Source organism: Mesocricetus auratus, unplaced genomic scaffold (assembly GCF_017639785.1).
Source record: "Mesocricetus auratus isolate SY011 unplaced genomic scaffold, BCM_Maur_2.0 Super-Scaffold_100029, whole genome shotgun sequence".
NCBI lineage: Eukaryota > Metazoa > Chordata > Mammalia > Rodentia > Cricetidae > Mesocricetus > Mesocricetus auratus.
The window spans coordinates 6,249,383-6,269,910 of NW_024429210.1; the positions used below are offsets into that span (position 1 = coordinate 6,249,383).

At 37.2% G+C, this 20,528-nt stretch overlaps 1 protein-coding gene across 2 annotated transcripts in view; it reads left to right on the plus strand.

Moving 5' to 3' along the window:
- The window catches only part of Ascc3 (activating signal cointegrator 1 complex subunit 3), a 252,501-nt gene extending 235,239 nt beyond the window's left edge, over positions 1 to 17,262 (plus strand). For both annotated transcript variants that reach the window (XM_040733169.1, XM_040733170.1), the window contains exons 38-42: positions 7,839 to 7,990; positions 9,687 to 9,834; positions 12,853 to 13,062; positions 15,996 to 16,171; positions 16,492 to 17,262. In XM_040733169.1, coding sequence (XP_040589103.1) covers positions 7,839 to 7,990; positions 9,687 to 9,834; positions 12,853 to 13,062; positions 15,996 to 16,171; positions 16,492 to 16,636 — 831 coding nt within the window. In that variant the 3' untranslated portion in view covers positions 16,637 to 17,262. The remainder of the gene's footprint in view (positions 1 to 7,838; positions 7,991 to 9,686; positions 9,835 to 12,852; positions 13,063 to 15,995; positions 16,172 to 16,491) is intronic.
- The last annotated feature ends 3,266 nt before the right edge of the window (positions 17,263 to 20,528 follow it).

The window sequence follows — 20,528 nt, forward strand, 5'->3', positions numbered from 1 at the left end:
TGATCTCTTTATAATCAGTAGATACAGTCTGAAGAGATGGTAGGGTAGAGGAAGGGTCTCTCACAGAGAGAAAGAATCAAGGACAACAGAAGGTCTACAGAGTGCTGCATCAGAAGCACATTGCTGGAGCATCACTTGCCAGACTCTGCACACTTTGCAGCCCAGATTTCTTAAAATAAAGTTTAGATTTAGGGGAAAATGTTTAATAATAGACTTTTCCTCTACTATTCTGTTTCGTTGGTTCTCTTGCCATACAGAAAAGTGGACTTAATTGTATTAGTGCTCACTGTTAAGTTTTATTTTTGATTATTTTACTCAGGATTTAATTTTGTTTAAAAAAATTAATAATGCCTGAATAGCTGATGTGTAGGTACAGCTATATGAATTGAAGTTAATTCAATGTTTGCTTTTGAAACTTAAATTGGCAAAATTTATTCATAGAGACAGTAATTATTTAATTACATCATTTTGTTTAAATTTAATGTTCATTTTCTATGTGTGGCAAAGAAGAGATATGAGCCAACTGAAATCCTCTCTGAAATAAAACAGTATTATGTGTAAGTCAGCAGAGGTGGTGGAGTTTATGCAGTGAGCACAGGTCTGAAATCAGAAAAAGAGATTAATCCTTACCTCCCCACTCTTATATGTGTTATTTCATAGTCACTGACCTTCTGCAAGCTTCTCTTTCCCTAAATGCCTCACAGTTGCTATTGGTGAGGTTTAAATTTGATTATTTGTGAAAATGTTGTATAATGTATGCTACTGTACAAATATTTTCATCATAATGTTTGTACACAGTATGACTATGTAATTTACCTTTTGTAATTTACCTCAACAATAATTTCAGATTTCTATTAATTGACAAATGTAATATAATCTACAGTCAGATGAGAAGAAAAATATTGATAGATTTACATAAACCAGTCCTTGGTGCCACAGTAAAACATACTAGGTTTAACTGTTCAGATCAAACTTGGAAAAACCCAGGGATTTCTGTGAGAGATGTATGGTAAATGTTGAGACTGTGAGATATGCCCACACCCTAAAACATACCTTCAGCTAAGGAAATTTTCTTCTAGAGATTGTTCATTCTGCCTTCCTTTACCATTGCATGCTATGAACTGCTTCAGAAGTCCTTGAGGGTGAATGCCTCTAGGGTATATACTCTTTTCTGGTTTTGCTCCCTGATTCAGACATAGACAGTTACAGGCTAATTTATTCTCCTCTCCTCTGAGACTCATGTTGAGCAGCCTTTCAATTGTCCTACAGAGATAAAAGCTAGTCTCCTATAGTCTCTCCAACCATTTCTTTCTAGGGAGCCAGCTTTTGTTAGAAATCCACTAGATTTCTTTTTCATTTCCTAAACTCTTTTTCCCTGCCTTCCTCAAACACCTCTAATGGTGTCACTTTGCCATCTTCAGCTCCATCATAGTGGCTTCAATAAATGACTTTTTAAAAACATCATCACCTGCAACCTACACTCCTGCACTTTGCTCTATGTCAAACTGCCTCACCCGGCTCCTGCATGGTGACAACTTGATTCCCCCCTCTCAGGGTATCTTTATACATCAACTTGACCGAGTATTTCTGGTACTATAATCGGTAATCTTTTCTCCCCTTCCTGTTCCCTTAATTTACTTCCTTTTCCCTATTAACACTTCAACATTAGTGTCAGAATATGGTAAAATCTCATACTGCCGTGGGTAGCTATGAACAGGAACTATGATTCTCTACCTTCAGACCATAATTACTCATTATTGATGGAAATAATCTCCAAGCATTGTTGAATCCACTACAGTCTTGCTGTTGATGACAGGAATGCAACAGGATTTTTTCCATCTTCGGTTCTACCCAGTTTTTCCTCTAAGATTTTTGTGCTCCCCTAGTGAAGAGAATGTTACCTTCATCTACAGAGATTTCCTTTGCTTTCCTTTCATTGGTTCTGTGAGATCGTCATCAGCAGAACTCCTTCTTTTCTGAACCCTCATATCCAGGCCCCAGATGGTCTCTTCTCTGTACTGCTTATATGGTGTTTACTAGAAATGACCTTAAAAATGCTAGATCCCACCTGAAAAGATAGAAAGCAAATGCTACAAAAAAATGTATAGTATATGTATATTCATATGTCATTGGTGAAATAAAGTTTATAAAGAAAGTAGATCTCTTTTTTTAGAAGTGACAGATTACACTCAATTATTTAGATGCAGAAATGAACCTTGGAATTAACTAGTTTGCTCAGGGCTACACTTAGAGGTGTAGTTCTAAACCATTAGTCTGTGTCTAACACACCACATCAGCTGCAAACTAGTGCCAAGTGTCTGTGAATTGCTCTGAAGTCTGGCCATCAGCCTTCCTTACTCACTGCTTCCGCATCTGCATATTCTGCCAGCCATGGATCAAAATATTGGGAGAATTCCAGTATTTCAAATTCTTAAACACCATAACATTAAATTCATAAACATCATAAAACAATACTTTTTTCCTCTCCTAGCAGAGATTTCCTTTTATTTATTTTTTGATGCCTATTTCTACACAGGGTGGGAGGAACAGAGGAGAGGAGCATGCATGGCTAGGAGTGGATGCATGGGCTGGGCATCAGGACAGGTTTGTGATTACAAGAAAGTCAAGGGACAAGACTAATGGCCAGTCCTGCTGTGCAGGACAAACTGAGGGTCTGCTTCTCGGGTGAAGTGGGAAGCCCATGCTACTGTCTCCTGGAGGGTCATAATTGACAGGGTTAAGGATGGGAGATTGAGAACCCTGGCAACAGATGACTAAGCCTGGGAAGGACTCTGGACCTTACTCTCTTACACCAGTCTTTCCCAGGTTATGTCAGAGTTTATCACAGAGCTCTGATAGCCAACCACAGAAGATTGCTTTGGCACACTGAGGAGACAGAAAAACATGGAGGGGGCTGACACTTATAAGACTTTCTCTGACCAAATTGAAATCAATTTCCATTGATTATCATCTCTAGCTATAGTGGAATGAAAATGTGATTTCTAGCACTATATCCATTTTTATAACATTAGACAACAAAAACCTACTGTAATAGAAATAATAAAGGTGTCTGTTATTCACTGAAGCAAGGTGGGCTGGAAGGGAGATGATAAGTTTGATTTTGGATACATTTTAATGGAGATGGAGTTGTGAAGCCATGATGGGGGATGACCTTCTGTATATATGTTTCTCTTATTGGTTAATGAAGAAAACACTGTTTGACCAATAGCCAGGGAAGGAACATAGGTGGGGCGATGAGGCCTGGAGAAAACAGGAAAGGGAGGCAGAGGTAGGCCCCAGAGAGATGCCATGTAGCCACCAAAGGAGTAACAGGTCCAGTAAGCCAAGACCATGTGAAAATACATCGATTAATGGTTATGGGTTAATAATTAAAAGAGAACTAGACAGAAAGAAGCTGTAGCTATCAGTCAAGAGTTTTATAATTAATATAGCATCTATGTGTTTATTTGGGGCAAAGTGGTTGTGGGACCAGGTGGGACAGAAACTCTGCCTACAAAGCCTGTGGGCTATAAAAGTGAAGACAAGCTCCATAGGGAATATAGGCTAGAGCTGGACTCAGAAATCCAGGAAACAAAGTGGGCAACCAGAAAGTTGCAATGAACAGCACTACTAGCAAAGGAATCAATAACAGAGCAGAGGCAGGAGGCAAGACCCAGAAAGGTAGGAGAGGATGGCAAGAAAGGCCATATGAGCACTATCCATGATACTGAAAGTAATTTGTGATTAGAGTAGACATTTACTAAATGCTTGCTACTTGTCAAACAGTAGATTAGAAATTTTTATGTAACATTAAGTTTAAGCTCATTTTATAGATGATCATGGCCAGAGAAAGAAACATATTTAAGACTACAGAGTTCTAGAACATGAGTTTTAGAATAGAGCTTGGCTCTAATGGTATATTTAGTATAGTAAATAGTATGTATATATTATAGTATATGGGTGTATGTATAGTAGTAAGTGTAATTAGTAGAGTAAACAACCAATGAAATTGAGAAGAAAGTGTGTAGAATGTGAGCAGGCTGTAATTTAGAGCAACTGGTTTTGTTAGGAATGTGCATTAGATCAAATGGGACTTCAAGGACGCTTCTCAATTAAAGCAAATAAAATCTTGTTTCAGTATTTGTCAGGGAATGGTTCCAGGACCCTGAAAGATGCCAAAATCTATGGATATTCAAGTCTCTTCTTTAGTATTTGGTAGTGTTTATATGTAACATATGCATATACTCCTCTACACCTTAAGTCACCTGCGGATTGCTTATGATACCTAATACACTGTGTTGCTTAAGTAATGTCCAAAGAAAAAGAGAAGAAAAAAAGGCTATGTTCAGCAAAGGACTGAATTAGTCCTTTGTCTTGTCCCTTGACTTTCTTGTCCCTTCACAAACCTGTCCTGACGCCCAGCCCGTGCATCTACTCCTGGACATGCATGCTCCTCTCCTCTCCTCCTCCCACCCTGTGTAGAAATGGACCTCAAAAAGATAAATGGAAATCTCTGCTAGGAGTGGAAAGGAAAGTATCGTTTTAAAATATTGAACTAGGTCTCTGTTCACTACTGTCTCCTGTGCAGCAGACAGTTGTGGGAGGCTCGTGTAATGTATTTTCTCTTGCTTCCATACAACCTCTTCTGGATTCAGTAGTGTAAAGTGACTTTCTCAAATTTAGATGTGATAAATGGAATAAAATTAGAACCTAAAACTGTGTCTGACAGCAAAGTTTGTATGTTTTTCTTTTATACTGCCTTTAGTAGAGCTCAACAATTTAGTCATAATGTTATAATCACTGTATTTGAATTTTTACTTATACTTTAATGAAAAAAATATATCTTAGCATTTTATTGCTGTAAATAGACACTGTGACCATGGCAACTTTTTGTTTTTTTTTTTATTTTTAATACAATCTTATTTTACATATCAATCCCAGTTCTTTCTCTCCTCCTATCTTCCCACTCCTCCCACCATCTCCCCATGCCAACCCATATCCACTCCTCAGAGAGAGTGAGGACTCCCAGACCATGGCAACTCTTATAATGGAAAACGTTTAATTGGAGATGGCTTGCAGTTCACAGGTTTAGTCCACTACCAGCATGGTGGGAAGCATGGCAGCACAAAGGCAGACATGGTGCTGGAGCACAGCTGAGATATCTATATCTGGATCTGCTGGCAGCAGGAAGAGAGAGTAACACTGGGCCTGGCTTCAGTTTCTGAAACCTCAAAGCCCTCGAATTGAAGAGGTAGCTCAGCAGCTATCTGGTCCTGAATTCAATTCCCAGCGACTATATGGTGGCTCACAACCATCTCTAGTGAGATCTAGTGTCCTCTTCTGGCCTGCAGACAAACATGCACACAGAATGCTGTATAATAAATAAATAAATCTTTTTAATTAAAAAAAAACTCAAAGCCCACTCACAGTAACACATTTCTTCCAACAGAGCCACACCTACTCCAACAAGGCCAACCTGCTCCAACAAGGCCACACCTACTCTCCAAGGCCACACCTCCAATAATGCGACTCCCTATGAGTCTGTGGGGCCATTTTCATTCAGCCCAACACAAAATATTTAATGAATACACTGTGCTAGGGCTATAACTACAAAGAATGATTATAAATTCTTATGGCAAGGAATCTGTAGTTTACTGGATAACATGTAGGCAGAGATTCGCAATAAGATAATGATCGGCTGGCTACCTTGAGAATAGAGGCAGAGGAGACAAACTGGCCTGTATCTGGAAGAATCAGGAAAGCTTCAAAGGATGAATGGTAAATTCTCAAGTGTATAGGGTTAAAAGACTGATATTCATTTTAAAAAATTAACAGCTTGTATAAATCTGGAAAATGCCAATCATGTTGTATTACTCCACTGAGAGTATGTTGTGCAAGGAGACCAGAGAGAAAAGAAGGACAGTAGTTAATGGGTTTGACTGCCATGCTGCAAGACTTGTCTGGTTTTGTTTGCTACACAGTGTGATGTCATTGAAAACATTTAAGTAGAGGAATGGACTGATTTGTTTTATCTCTTTAGAAATTCACTCAAGTAAGAAAACAAAGTGTTGATTAAAGAAAATAGAATTAGAATGGGAATAAATGGAGATTCCTGAGACAGTGAAGATAGGGGCTAAGCAGTGGAGCAATGGTTGACAGACAGATGTAGCAGTGTGTAGTTCTGCACATATGTACTGTTGCAATACCTTTATCATCCCTTTCTTTTCTATAAATTAAAGATGAGTTTCAGTTCATGATAAGACTTTCACTTGACGTAAGCACTTACTTTGCATGATTTTCTTTTTGTATTTTCACATCTGGATCATACAATGAAAACTTGTGGAGAACGCTCATAAATTTTATGAAATCTTTCAACTTCATAATGAAAACTTCAAAGTTAAAACCATATGGTTAGTCTACCCAACTCTAGATGTGAGCTTTTGATCTGGAATATATTTCCAGTCAAGCTACAATACAAAATCCAAAGTAAAATTGTCGTTAATCCTCATTACAAGTTCTAAATGCAGCATCATATTGCATTAGTACAGTTATTGATTTCTCTTTTCTGTTCTCTTAGCTAGTCTCAAGTGTGATTTGTAAACTACATTATTTTCTACATAGCATTCATTATAATTTGTATGCCTCAAACATGTTAAAGAAATTCTGCTTTTGCATAAAAAGAACAAATGTACACACATAGTGTTTCACAGAGTTCAAGTGTGCATGAAACATCCACATATGCACATACTTATGTGTATCCACACATGTAAATATATCTATAGTCAGGCTTTCGGTGTATAGCTAGCCGCCCAACAGATGCTAATGACCAGTTTGATCATTCTGTCACACTAACATGGTGCTGGAGCACAAGAACCTTGGTCCATTTCCCTGTATTGTACATAAAAAAGAGCATAGGTTTTATTTGACAAGTCTTTCTAATTATTTTACCTTTTGTAAATTATAGAATACAGAGTTGGAAATTTAAAGCTTAGGAGAATATGGTCACACTGATAGCGCAGAATGCTAGTATGGCACATTGTTAACATAGCTTAAATAATTTCTAAAAATAGATTTTGAACAACATTTTATAACATCTTACTGTCAGTGAGATATTTGCTGTTAAAGTGTCATTGTAATAGGTTGCTAGGTACATCCCAAAACAAGATAGTACAGTCCCAAAACTGTATAATTGCCCAATATCATATTAACTTACATGTCTTTGAGTCAGCATTCTGCAGAATCTAATTTAATTGAAATCACTTTGCCTATGTAAACTTTTCCTCTGTTTAAATAAGATTTCAGTGTTTAGTTTTGCCTTAAGCAAATGCAGCCTTTTGTTTGTCCATAAAACATTAGATTAGATGTATAATGTAATGGATAGCTTCCATCACTGCACATGGGCCACAGGCAATTGTCTCTATGGTGTGCTCTATTATCATTAAGATTCTACCTATAATTCTTAATTCTTAGCCTGCTCTTCAGGAAAATGTTTTTTAATTTAAAAAAAGAAACAACTTTTTCTCTACAGTTACTGATTTTACATTTGAATGACAGTAAATTTTACATGTTAAATCCCCTTGATGCTTTGAGGGTTAACTATTTACTCAAAACGTATACCTTTTTCTTATTACTAGAAACAGTAATGTCTAATGTTTTTTCTTTTATTATCCTCAAAAGCTTCTCTTTGACCCTTCTCTGGGAAATTGTTTGTTCCCCAATTTATGTATAGCTCAATTTTTAGTTTCTGTTCTGATACACAGTAACTTTAAGGTAAAATACTTGACTTTACTGTTGTTGTTGTTGTTGTTGTTAAAGCTAACATGATTTTCCTTATCCAGGCCATGCTGGATGTAGCAGCAAGCCAGGGCTGGCTGGTGACTGCCCTGAATATCACTCACCTGGTTCAGATGGTGATCCAAGGCCGGTGGCTAAAAGACTCATCCCTTCTTACAATACCAAACATAGAACAGCACCATCTTCACCTTTTCAGGTAATTGTCGGTGTAATTATTTTAATATAAAGACTCATCCCTTCTTACAATACCAAATTTAGAACAGCACCATCTTCACCTACTCGGATAATTGTTGTTTTCAGGTAATTGTTGATGTAGTTATTTTAATATAACAATATTTTGTTTAAAAAATGACTCGGGCTGCTGAGATCCAACCCACTGGCTTTACATGCCATGTTTGAGCCCTATCGCTATCCTCCACCTCGGCCACAAAAGCAGTTTTCTTTCCTAACCTCATGGAGCTCCTACAATTCACATGGTGCCTAGAACTAGAATTTTTTTCAGCGGGAGAAAAGTATGGGTGTGATATAATAATCCTCCCTTGGAATGGGGTTACCAGACCAAAGGAGAACCGCAAGTTTAACCTCTTCTCCTATCCAAACCCTTTCCCATTTGCGGCATTTGTTGGTTATATGTCTGTTTTAATTGAATTTATTTCCTTACAATATCAGCCTCCATTAAGAAGACATTGATAATATACTTTGTGAACAAACATAAATTGCCAGAGAATGAAAAAATCAGAGATGTTTTCAAATGGAAATTGTGCACATCTACAAAATGTTTATAAATGTTGTTTTATATACTATAAGAGTTTGTGTTAGCATCAAATTATTTGGCCTTAGACCTCATGTAATAATTATAAATATTTTAGCCAGAGGGAAAGCAATTCATAATACATGGAGGCTGGCAAAATTTAAACGAAATATTTCTTTAATACCAGTGTTTCATAGTTGAGAAACACCTTTTAACCAAAATCTTGTTTTACAGTTGTGAAATCAAACTTGAAACTTGCCATCGTGTTCCTTTTATGACGTAGGGGGTTGCAATCATTAAATTCTTATAGATACAAATAATAGCATAAACCTCAGGCATGGTTGGAGATATAGCTCAGTTGATAGAGTGCGTGCCTGGCAATCAGGAAGACCTAGGTTCAGTTCCCAGCACTATGTAAACCAGTCTCGTTAGTATACCGCACTCAGAAATTAAAGACAAGGAGTTCAAGGCCAAGACAGCATGAGCCCTTAGGACTCATACTAACAAAAACAAACAAACAAACAAACAACACCTCAGGCATATAATGATTCCTTTCATGAGAGTCTCTTACTTAAATCAAATATATTGGGCTCCATAGCACTCCAGGATGTTTGCATCTACTGTGGGATATCCCTGAAAAGTAATAAAAATGTGCTTAGAGCAAAACAAACCAGTAGCCAGTATTAAGATGTGGCCAACACTCATATGTGTCTGTGGCTATCTGCATTATTAAATGTTACAAAAGCTGGATCTCAGCAGTAAAGAAGGCATATTAAGGGACCCAGAGGTCTATTATGTGAACTAAGAATTAGCTGGGGCCTAGGAAATCCCCTCCAGTTTTCTAGAAACCCTTATGAGTATAAGTGTGGTTTCAGTTGTATTTTTTTTTCCTAGATAAGACCTAATGGCCTGTGTTCCTGTAGACACCCACTGTCTGTGAAAACTAAGTATTTTATAATATAGATTACGGTTTATACATTTCATATAGTAGTAGAGATAGATGACTTAGAGAATACTGAGTGATATTTAAAAGTTAGCAAAGTGACCTACAAAGTGTACATCTATTTTAAAGAAACTGTTAAAACCACTGTCATCATTTGGCTATGAAGGAATTATTTTATTGGTATATAATATTTCATAGGAAATGGAAACCACCCGTAAAGAGCCCACATGCTAGGTGGCGAACATCCATCGAGTGCCTTCCTGAGCTGATCCATGCCTGTGAAGGGAAAGACCATGTATTCAACTCCATGGTGGAGAATGAATTACAGTCAACAAAAGCAAAGCAGGTATATCCATCTCTCCTCCAGGTCAAGTTTCCTAACTTAGAACACAGCTTCTTCAGCTGTGGATTGCCAACCCATATGGTAATGGAATCATGAAAAACTAGTAACAATGAAGCGTTTCTGAATGCATAAGGACCAAAAGTTAATTTAAAATCAAACATATCATGTACCTGAGATGTTATCAGCATTGCTCATCCGCGTTTCATCTCACAACTTCACTGTAGCCTTGGTTCTAAACACTTAGTATGCACACTATTCATTATGTATGCAGTTGTGCCTCACAAGGCCAAGGAATGTTGCCTGAAACACCATAGTTTAAATTTGAGACTGTTGTAGTTTGTAAATTGCTGTATTTTTACTGTATTTGGGAAACCAAAAACATGAATGAATGGTGGCAGAAATATTTGAGTATCTAGACTTTAAATTGTTAATATTTTATACTAAAATTTTAAAGTAAATATTCAGCATTCCTTCATTGATGTATTGATCTGCAACTTCAAGTATTGAGGAAACCCCTCCACCATGATTCTTTTATTTTCCAAGTGACTTACTTTAGGTAAGACTTGGTAAAAGTGTAAACAGGCATAAGTATCTAATTGACTGTTCAGTTTCTGTTGAACCCCGGATTGACACAAATCATTATATAAATATTCATAATAAATGCCTATATTTCTATCTAAATTACCATCAAAATTATGAATAAAAACATTTTTAAACTCAAACAAGACTACTGTGAGCAACAACAGATTTCTTGAATAACATATACTGATTTTAAGCCAAGTTTTAGATCTGATAAAAAATTAGAACATTGTTATAATTAGTTGAGGGAGAACTCAGAAGTAAACTTACTTAATTTATTTGCATAAATTGCCATTCTGTTATCTTTAAAACCAAATGCAAATTGGCTCTGTCTGATATGATGATGGTTATTTGGCTCAAAAGTGCTTCAATTTGCAGAGCAATCTGGTGTCGGCTCTGCAGTGAGGCGATCCCAGGTAACATACAAATCCTGAATTATTCCAGAAATTAGTATGTTTAAAGCATCAATTTAAGTGCTAATTGCAGTAGTAATGAGAAAAAGCAGTACAACTGTGAGATTTGCATCTCCTACCCCATCAGTATGCCTGGAACGGCTGCTGACTGGCAGAGGATTTGGCTGCTAATTAAATAATTGTATGCATGGCAGTGATCTTGCCTGATTCAATAGATGAAGATTAATCCTCAGATAAATATGTTTGGCTGGTATTGAAATGTCTTAGCAGTTTCTTTAAAAATAGCTCATGATATGTACATACATACATACACACACACATATATACATATACACACATATATATATATACCCAGTAAGTAAATGTGTACATATTATAGACTGAAAATAATACTAAATCCTTCCAAAAGATTTCATACATATAAAAGCCAGATACTTTTAAGAGCATTGTAAGAGTTGCTAAAAACAGAAACAATTTATTGGTAACTAAGTTAATTGTGTAAGTAAAAAGAATAAACGTAGGTTTGTTTCACTTGTGCTATCTCATTAAATAAATGCCCTACTGAAACTGGTCTCCTTGGCCATTTTTCTATACTGGCCTGTCATAAGTAGAGCAGTTTCTCTACTCATTAACAGCTACTTCTGGCAGGGTCTCAGCCCTCATGTGTACTTAAACTACATTATCTAGCAGACTATTTCAGAATCTAGCTCCAGGCCTAATTTCAAATTCATAAGAAAAAGTTACAGGATTCAGGTGACAGTGGCAGTTCTCATTGAGCTAACTCTTCTTTCTTTCCTTCTTTCTTCCTTCCTTCCTTTCTTCCTTCCTTCCTTTCTTCCTTCCTTCCTTCCTTTCTTTCTTTCTTTCTTTCTCTTTTCCTTTCCTTTTTTTAATTCCTGAGGGTGATCTGGCTCATCCAGGCTACTTCATTTCAATTGCATATACTCAGCAGCAGTAAAACAGCAGTGTACAAGCAATTAAAGTCTATCAGAAAAGCTGTGGTATTCATTAAGGAATCAAAAGACACCGAAGTGAAAATGCTCATATACTTTTTAAACTATAGCAAGATGTATTCTCGATCAGTAGTAAATTTGCTCCACCAGGTCATGGATGGGGCAGATGTTGGGGTACGCCTCAGCAGCTGTAGGGTTGATCAGCCTCTTAGTTCTCCCATCCTCACCACCAGGATGAGGTCTCCAGCATTTCCCTGGCTAGTTCACCCCTTGCAGCGATGATTAAGGTGTGGGGCCAGGTCTCCTGCTTTCAAGCACTCACGGTCAGCTCTCCCACATCTGTACCATCAGAGCCAGCTGTATTGTGTTGCCCAGCTGAAGGTAGGGCCCACGTATTTCCACTCTTCAAAAATAGTGTCTTAATTAGTGCTGTTGGGTAATAACGCAATTTTTTTCTACAACACCTAGAATTATAGGGCTCCTTATAAATTATAGCTGTTACAGGATTTTACTATAGAAATTGACAGAATGAATTTAGAATGTGAACAAAAATTATGTTTCATTTAGTTGCTTAATGAAAGATACTGACATCAATTTCTTTTCAAGTTGTCTTTATAGGCCCCAGTAATGCTTTCCTCATTAAAAGTCACTATAATATCAGAATAGGCACATCTCTTTAAAAAAAAAAGTTAACAGTAATTTTTTAGCCATATTTACTTTTTAGTGTAGCCAAAAATTATTCAAATCGGGTGAGATTTACAATAATGTAATATAATTAATGCAGTGTCCTCTTTTCAATTTTTTAAACTAAAGTTGAAAGCATATTATTTCTGCATATACCAATATAATAGAAGCTAGTGAACTATGAATGGGTAAATGGGTCATAGCACTAGCAGGAGCCTAGTAGTAGCATAAAGTTAGGGAAGTATAAAATATCTCTGTGTTATTTCAACAGTTGCATCAACATGGTTTAAGTCTCAAAGTTAGAAGACTGACTTTCTAAAAGCACACCATTTCTTAGTTGTTCTTTGCATTTTCCACTAATTGTTCCTTCCTTATTTTTCTTTTTTATTCAGGCATGGAATTTCTTGTCTCGCTTGCCAGTGATAAATGTTGGCATAAGTGTTAAAGGCTCATGGGATGACTCAGTCGAAGGACATAATGAACTCTCCATCTCAACTCTGACAGCAGACAAACGAGATGACAACAAATGGATCAAGTTGCATGCTGATCAGGAGTATGTGCTTCAAGTCAGCCTGCGGAGAGTCCATTTTGGGTTCCACAAGGTGTAACATTTGCTTTCCATCCTCAAATATGTCACACCAAGTGTTTGCATGCACCACCACAAATATCTTCTCTATTACTAATGTGTCCGTGTCACTCATGAATCCTCCTTTCTCAACTGGCATTAGCAGCTAACTGTCAGACTTTTGAAATCAGTCAGATCTCATCTTGTGCCATTTTTCATGTCCAGAATTACCCTCCACCTTATGTTGCCTGTAGCACCACTCAAACTTTTTTCCAGCTGGAGCGCCTTCTAAAGTATAGATTCCTTGAACACCCTCCACGCTAAGCAGACAATCTCAGGGATTTGATACTCTCCTTAGTGCCCACAGGATTTTTGAGGACATTAAACTCTGAGAAAGACTGCCTTGGAGGACCTTGATGTACAGAACCTACATTGCACTACATGCAGATGAGTTGAAGCTTTCCTAGGTAGTACTCTGCACCTGAACAGGACACAATTGTGGCTCAGTTGCCACCTCTGCCTGCTTCCTTCATTTTTATGCATTCAAGAAAGCTTTGTCAATTTCATATAGAGAAAAAAATGTATATTGGTTTTATTGTATATTACTGTGCTCTTTTCTTTAGCCTGACATCAAAATCATTTTTAAGTCCTAGGAGATCAGGTAGAATGGTCAGGTAGTTTTTAAGTGACACCATAATTGAATAAAGGCTTCTTCCTTTCAGCCTAGTGGTTTCAGTCCTTGCTGCTATCAAGAGTAAGCCTTAATGAATAAGGTTTCAACTAGCAACTTTTACCCTCTGTTTTCACATACAAAATCATAGATGGGAGAATAATATTAATTATAAAAATAAAATCTTAGTGAAATTACCCTAATATTCACCTTAAAAATAGACTTAATTGTGATGGAAAACTAAATTTAATTTCCAATTATTGTTTTAAAAAAAACTGTTTGGAACACAATGAAGTCTAATGAAGAGCTTTTTTGGTATTAGTATATTTATGTCATAAGGTCATTGTCTTACAAAACCAATAGATGATCTTTGTAGACATAAATTTCAAGTATTTCATATTTACATCTAGCCTTGTATTTCGGCAAGCTGTATATGTTACAAATTGCTGAGCTTTACAGTTTCCGTGCCTGGGTGAGTAGACCTGGAACTTGCTTTGTAACCCTTGTACCTTTTGTGAAAGAAATCATTTGAGGAGCATTGTTTTTAGTTCTTGATGTCTTGTAGTATTCAACAGGAGCTCCATCTGAGCCTGGTCTTCATCTAGTTGGGAGTCTTACCACTCTCTGCTTCCATCCCATTGCCTGGTATGGTGTTTATATGCTCTTGGTTGATTTGGGTAGGTCACGTGTGTCAAGATAGTTATCCATTTCTTTTACATTTTCTAATTTTTTAGAATTGGCTTTTTTTTTTTGATGTCTCTGAAGAACCTTTAAATTTCACTAATGTCTGTTGCAATATCTACCTTCATCTCTGTTTTCAGTAGCTTGCTTCTTTCCTTCTTGCTTGGTTTGTCTAGGTGTTTGTCAAGTTTATCTTGTCTACGTTCTCATAGATTCTGTTTGTTTGATTTTTTACTTTGTTTTTTTTTTCAACTTTCATATCATTATTTTCCGCCCTGATTTTTATTATTTCTTTCCATCTAATCTACTTTGGGGGATTGGATCGTTCTGGTTTTTCTTAGACCTTGGGGTGCTTGAGTAATTTATTTAGTATTTCTCTGATTTTTGTGGAATATTACTTTATTTTGTTTTTCAAGACAGGGTTTCTCTGTGTAGCTTTGTAAAACAAGCTGGCCTCAAACTCAGAGAAATCTGCCTGCCTCTGCCTCACAAGTGCTGGTTCCCACTGTCTGGGAGATAGTCTCTCTAAAATGGCTTTTTGACACTGCTCCATGAGTCAGATATCAAGAAGAGAAGATATTCCAAGCATACATATCCCATGATTCTTTTCTGGTTAGACTAAATATGCTCAGTGGTACATCCACTGTTGATTGTACTTTAGTATCTGACTTTCATCCATTTGCTCACCGTATTTCCTTCATAGCTAAATACCCAGAGGAGTCTCAGCACTGCCTCCCTTTCTTTCTCTCTCTTACTCCTCTCCTTTGCTCTTTATTTCTTTGCTATTGAAACTACTATTTGTAATATCGCCTCATGAGATTAGCTGCTGTCCAACTTCTCATCATTTGTTCCCTCGAAATTTGAGCAGTCTGTTTATGGGTGTCATCTGCCACCTTTAAGAAAAGAGTTTTCATTATACCACGTTAAAATAATGCCCTTTTGCTGGGTGGTGGTGGCACATACTTTTAATCCCAGCCCTCAGGAAGCAGAAAATTTCAGAATTCAGGGTCACCCTCGTGTACAGATTAAGTTTCAGGACAGCCAGGGCCACATAGAGAACCCCTGTCTTGGGAAAAAAAAAACAAAAAACAGAAATAAACAACTAAATAATAAAATAAAGTAAAAATAAACAATAAAATTTGGATTTTATTCTTGGGCAAAGCAAAGGTTCTGCCTTTGTTCGTTATTATGAGGTTCATTGTCTAGTATTAAGTAATGTATTCATTTGCATATTCATGTTCTTAACCATTAGTTCTTTGTGCATACAGCTTTGGAATATTCATATAACATCTAAATGTAAAATTGTACCTCATATTTCTCATCTGTCTGTGGAATATTAATGTTTATTTTAGGAATGGCATAAACGATATGTCATGACTCAGAGCTGAGCCAAATGATTTGATAGTCATAGTCATTGAGTGATCCCTTCATATGCTCTGAGATCCTTAAAGAAAGGGAGCTAAAGACATAGTAAAGAAACAAAAGTAGGAAGAAAGGAACTGTAAAATATTGAGCTAGATATGTTCAACTTCAGGGGAAATAGTATAGCCTTGTAACCACATCCAGCAGACTAGAAAATACAGGCAGTGATAATCTTCTATCTTTCTTCTGGTTTTCAGGGAAAACACGACAGTTACGCAGTTACTCCTCGATTTCCCAAATTAAAAGATGAAGGATGGTTTTTGATATTAGGAGAAGTGGATAAGAGAGAGCTAATTGCTTTAAAACGAGTAGGATTTGTTCGAACTCATCATGACATCTCCCTCTCTTTCTGTACTCCTGAAACACCTGGAAGGTAAGCAGCATCTTACATTCAAGTTCCAAAATAGTGAAGTGTGGTGATATTCTGTCCTGAAAAGCCTGCATTTACTGGAGTATGTACTAATGACCTTTTGTAGTAGGTATCTCCTTCCACCTATATTTATTAATTCTCGTGCTTAAACACATGTTCAAATTATTAATCTCCAACTTTGCTTCATAAAACAGAAAAAGGATTAAAATATGATTGCAGATTTACATTTTATCTCCATGTTTTTCTTTTATTGTACACGGTGGTATGTTTCATAAAGTCATTCTCACTCACATGTATTATATACTTTCTGTTTTTTATTTCAGATATATCTTCACCCTGTATCTCATGAGTGACTGTTATCTCGGCCTAGACCAGCAGTATGACATTTATCTCAATATCACAAAAGCGAACATTTCTTCACAGGTCAACACAAAGGTCTCTGATGCTTCCACTGACTTGACAGTATAGAATAACCTGACTCAAATAAGTCACTTGAAGTGACTAAGAGTCTTCTTGGCTGTTCAGTCATCTGGACAAGTGGAATTCCTTGGTGTCTATCTTGGCAGAATCAACTTCTAATCTCAAAACATCTAGGAAATTGACAGTGACTGCAGTGATGATTCTAGCAACACTAGCCACAGAGGCCTATTAAAAAGTGCTGCCTTTTGTAACAGCTTCATGGGTTTCTTTACATGGAAGATAAGTAAGCATATAGTATTATTTTTAAGTTGTGTATATTGGAGGTGATGGTTATAAGTTATCCAGCTTCACATCTCACAATGTACTGTTTACATGAATGCCATCTACTACTTTTTCTAACAAAAACTACAATGAAGTGTGTCAGGTTAGGAGTTTAAGCAAAATAAAACATAAATCTATGAGGTAATACAAGCTGGATCTTATTAGCAAAATTTATAATTTGATCTGATCGCATGTAGAAGTAGTCTCACAGATTTCTTTTAAAAGATAATATATGATATGAAATTATATTGTGGAAATCAGTGATGATTCTTCAAAGAATATATTCTGATCTTGGAAAACTTGAACACTGTAACTGGTGGAAATAAAATATACTGAGTGCTCCTTCCAGAAAAGCTGCTCTGTTTTTTTTTTCTCATTACCCTTCAATTATATCCCCTGTTCCTCATGTATTTTTTCTTTCTCTTCTCAAAACTACTTCCCTTGTCTCTGATGTTTTTACAAGATGAAAGGTTCAGTGTAAATCGTATTTTGTCTTTGGAGTTTGATTTGGTTCCATTTTTCATCTCAAGGTCTCACCAAGTAACCTAGACTGGTATCAAACTCTGGACTCTTCTCCCTCCATTTCCTCCATGTGTACACAGACAAACCTAGCTATAATTTCCTGTCTTTAGACTCAGTTCTACAGGTAGATCTCACCTGTAATAAAGGAACTATGTAAGTTCAAACAAGGTCCATCTTGAAGAAGAGTTACTCAAAGTGTAGTTAGAAAGTTAATGTCTACATAATATCATTTTAGTGGGAAGGAATTGTCCTTGCAAATACTTGGCCCCAAAATGAATATAAGTATTGGAAAAATGCTAGAATATAGGCATCCTTCAAATTGGAACTTCCAACTCATATTCTTCTTCCTGTGATGAGGAAGACTTTGTAGGTGTTAAGGTGGGAGGGTGCGCTATATGCTCTTTCTAGAATATAGATAACTAGTGTGACCACATATGGGAAGATGAGATATATGGAGAGTTCTTGCAGTGGCTTCACATAAAGCACTTTGTGATTTTCCTCTGGAACAGTTTATTTCCTAGTTGAAATTTGTACCTTAACCACTGGTTTAATCAGATTAAATGAAAATGAAATTGCCTGTAAACAGTGATCACCAATACTGACAGAGACCTGGGTGGAAACTACCTTATATATTGTTAGTGTTCTCTCTCTCTGAGAGTGAGCTGGCCTTAGAAAGTAGGGAATGTGACATAGTAGAAATAAGAACAAATCTATCTCCATCAGAAAGGCAGGAATCAGTGGAGCATAGTGAAGTACACCTTTAATCCCAGCTCCCAGGACAGAGGCAAATGGTCTATAAGCCCAAAGCCAACTTTGTCTATAGCCAGAGTGATATAGTGAGACCCTGTCTCAAAAATAAAAGGAGAAAAAAAGAAAGATAAGTATCTGACATTAGAACTCTTTAGCTTCTAGGCAACCAGAGCAGATTGGGTGTACGAGGATAGAAAACTCAGTCCTGTTTCAGTGTCTCAGTGAATTTATCTGTACTCATTACCCCCACATTTTAGAGTAATGAGTCCTACTAATGCTACTTTTTTAGATCCACAGATCATTAATTTCTTACCACAATTTATTTGGTCTACAATGTCTGAGCATTTGGTGATGGTGGTGATTTCTTTAAAGAAAACATACAATGATGAAAAAATTGAGTGATCTGTCTTACTAATACAGTACATGTATGTAATGCATCCTGCTCACAATCACCATAAATCCTGTCTGCTACCCCTGTCACCCTCTTTCCCTTTAACCTGGATGAGCATGGATTGGAGTTATCCACTAGAGCATTGGAGACTCAACAGTGACTGTAGCCACTGAAGTTCATTACTTCCCCCTTCCTCGGGGAGGGGTACAGTCCTAGGAGTCCCTCATCCATCCATTACTGAATATGGACACATTCAATCATGTGGGGGCAATATATGAGTTCATGGTTGTATTGGCCACATTATTCCCTGAAGATAATGTTTCACAGACTCTCTCCCCCATCCTGTAGCTTTTTTATTTTTCTGCCACCTCTTCCATGATGTTTCCTGAGAGGGGTGATATAAATGTACCAGGTAGGGCTAAGTGCTTACCAGTCACTTCTCAGTACATTAATCAACCTTAAGCCTTTGTGTTCACGGTTGTTTGTTGGGGGGAGGAGGGCTGCTTTGATGAATGTTGAGAGCAGCACTTGTCTATAGGTATAAGCAAGTATTTAGAAAGCAGTTTCATACAAGTCCATTTAACAAAACAATGGTAGTAATTTCCCCCATAGGGCCTAGCCCATGGGCTTTTGACCAAGTCATAGTACCAGGCATGAATTCTCTCCTGTAAAGCTAACTCAAATACAAACAAAAAGAATTTGGTTACCCCAAAAAAGTCATGCCACTCTTGCAACAGCGGGTATATCTTTCCTGGATGGTGAGTATTGTAGTAAGACCCTTGATGGCTTTTCCCCCAGATGGCTGCATAGCATTTTCCAATGTTGTAAAACTCAATTTTAGCTTCATTTCTTGCTATGGACTGCAGAATTATGCAATGAGATTTCTATGCAAGCTTCAGGGGTCAACTTATCAGAGATGCGTGGAAGACAGACCTCATTTAGCAAGGCAATGAGGAATATTGTCACCAAAGATACACATCTCATTAACCTTATCTATAAGACAATAAGGAATACTGCCTTCTGAATGTGTTAGCTGTCCCCATTGAAGATTCCTTGTGTGAAGAGCTCTTTCCATCACGTTACAGCTTGGAGATTTTTCCCACAGCACTACAGTGTCTTAATTGTTTACTGTGCACAAATTTCCCCTATGCATTGTTGATGGAGGATGTCCTTTATGCTGTGAATATGTTTGTCTTACTGGTTGATTAATAAGGCTGATTTGGCCAATGGGCATGCAGGATTTAGCCATGCAGGAAATAAAAACAGAGAGAGAAAGGTAGTAGGCAGAGTGAGGGAGCGGAAGGGCAAGGCATCACCAGTAAGCCAAGACCACATGGAAATACAAAGATTAATAGAAATGCGTTTAAAATTAAGAGAGAGCTAGCCAATAAGAAGCTTGAGCCATCGGCCAAACAGTTTATAATTAATATAAGCCTCTGTGTGTTTATTTGGGAATAAACTGGGACCAGACAGGGCAGAAAATTTCCATCTGCATGATGGCACATTGGATGACTCCCTCCCAACAATGTGTGATTCTGGCAAGAAAGTAAACACACCCATTACCTTTATTCTCTGAACCAGGTCTTTGTGTAAGCTTAGAAGTCTCCCCCCCCCCTTGCAATTATCTTCTTGACAGACAGTCAGTGTCAGAGTCCTGGCAAAGAGACCTCAATTGAAACATTCACAGATGCCCAAGGACAAGAATTTTGCAACATGTCTAAAGTTGTTGAGCTACAGCTGTCTGTCAGAGAACAAAGTATGTCCTGGATTCACTCCGCCAGCAGATAGGGAAGTGCTATCCCAAGCCAGCCTTGCACTAACTTTGAAGCAAATCCTAACTCTTTGTACTTATTTTACCTTGGTCTATTGTTAGCAAGAAATTTACTGCTTGTGTTTACCCTGAGAGATAGCATAGGGTGTCATCCTTAGGGCCAAAAGTCTCCTTTCAGCCAGCTA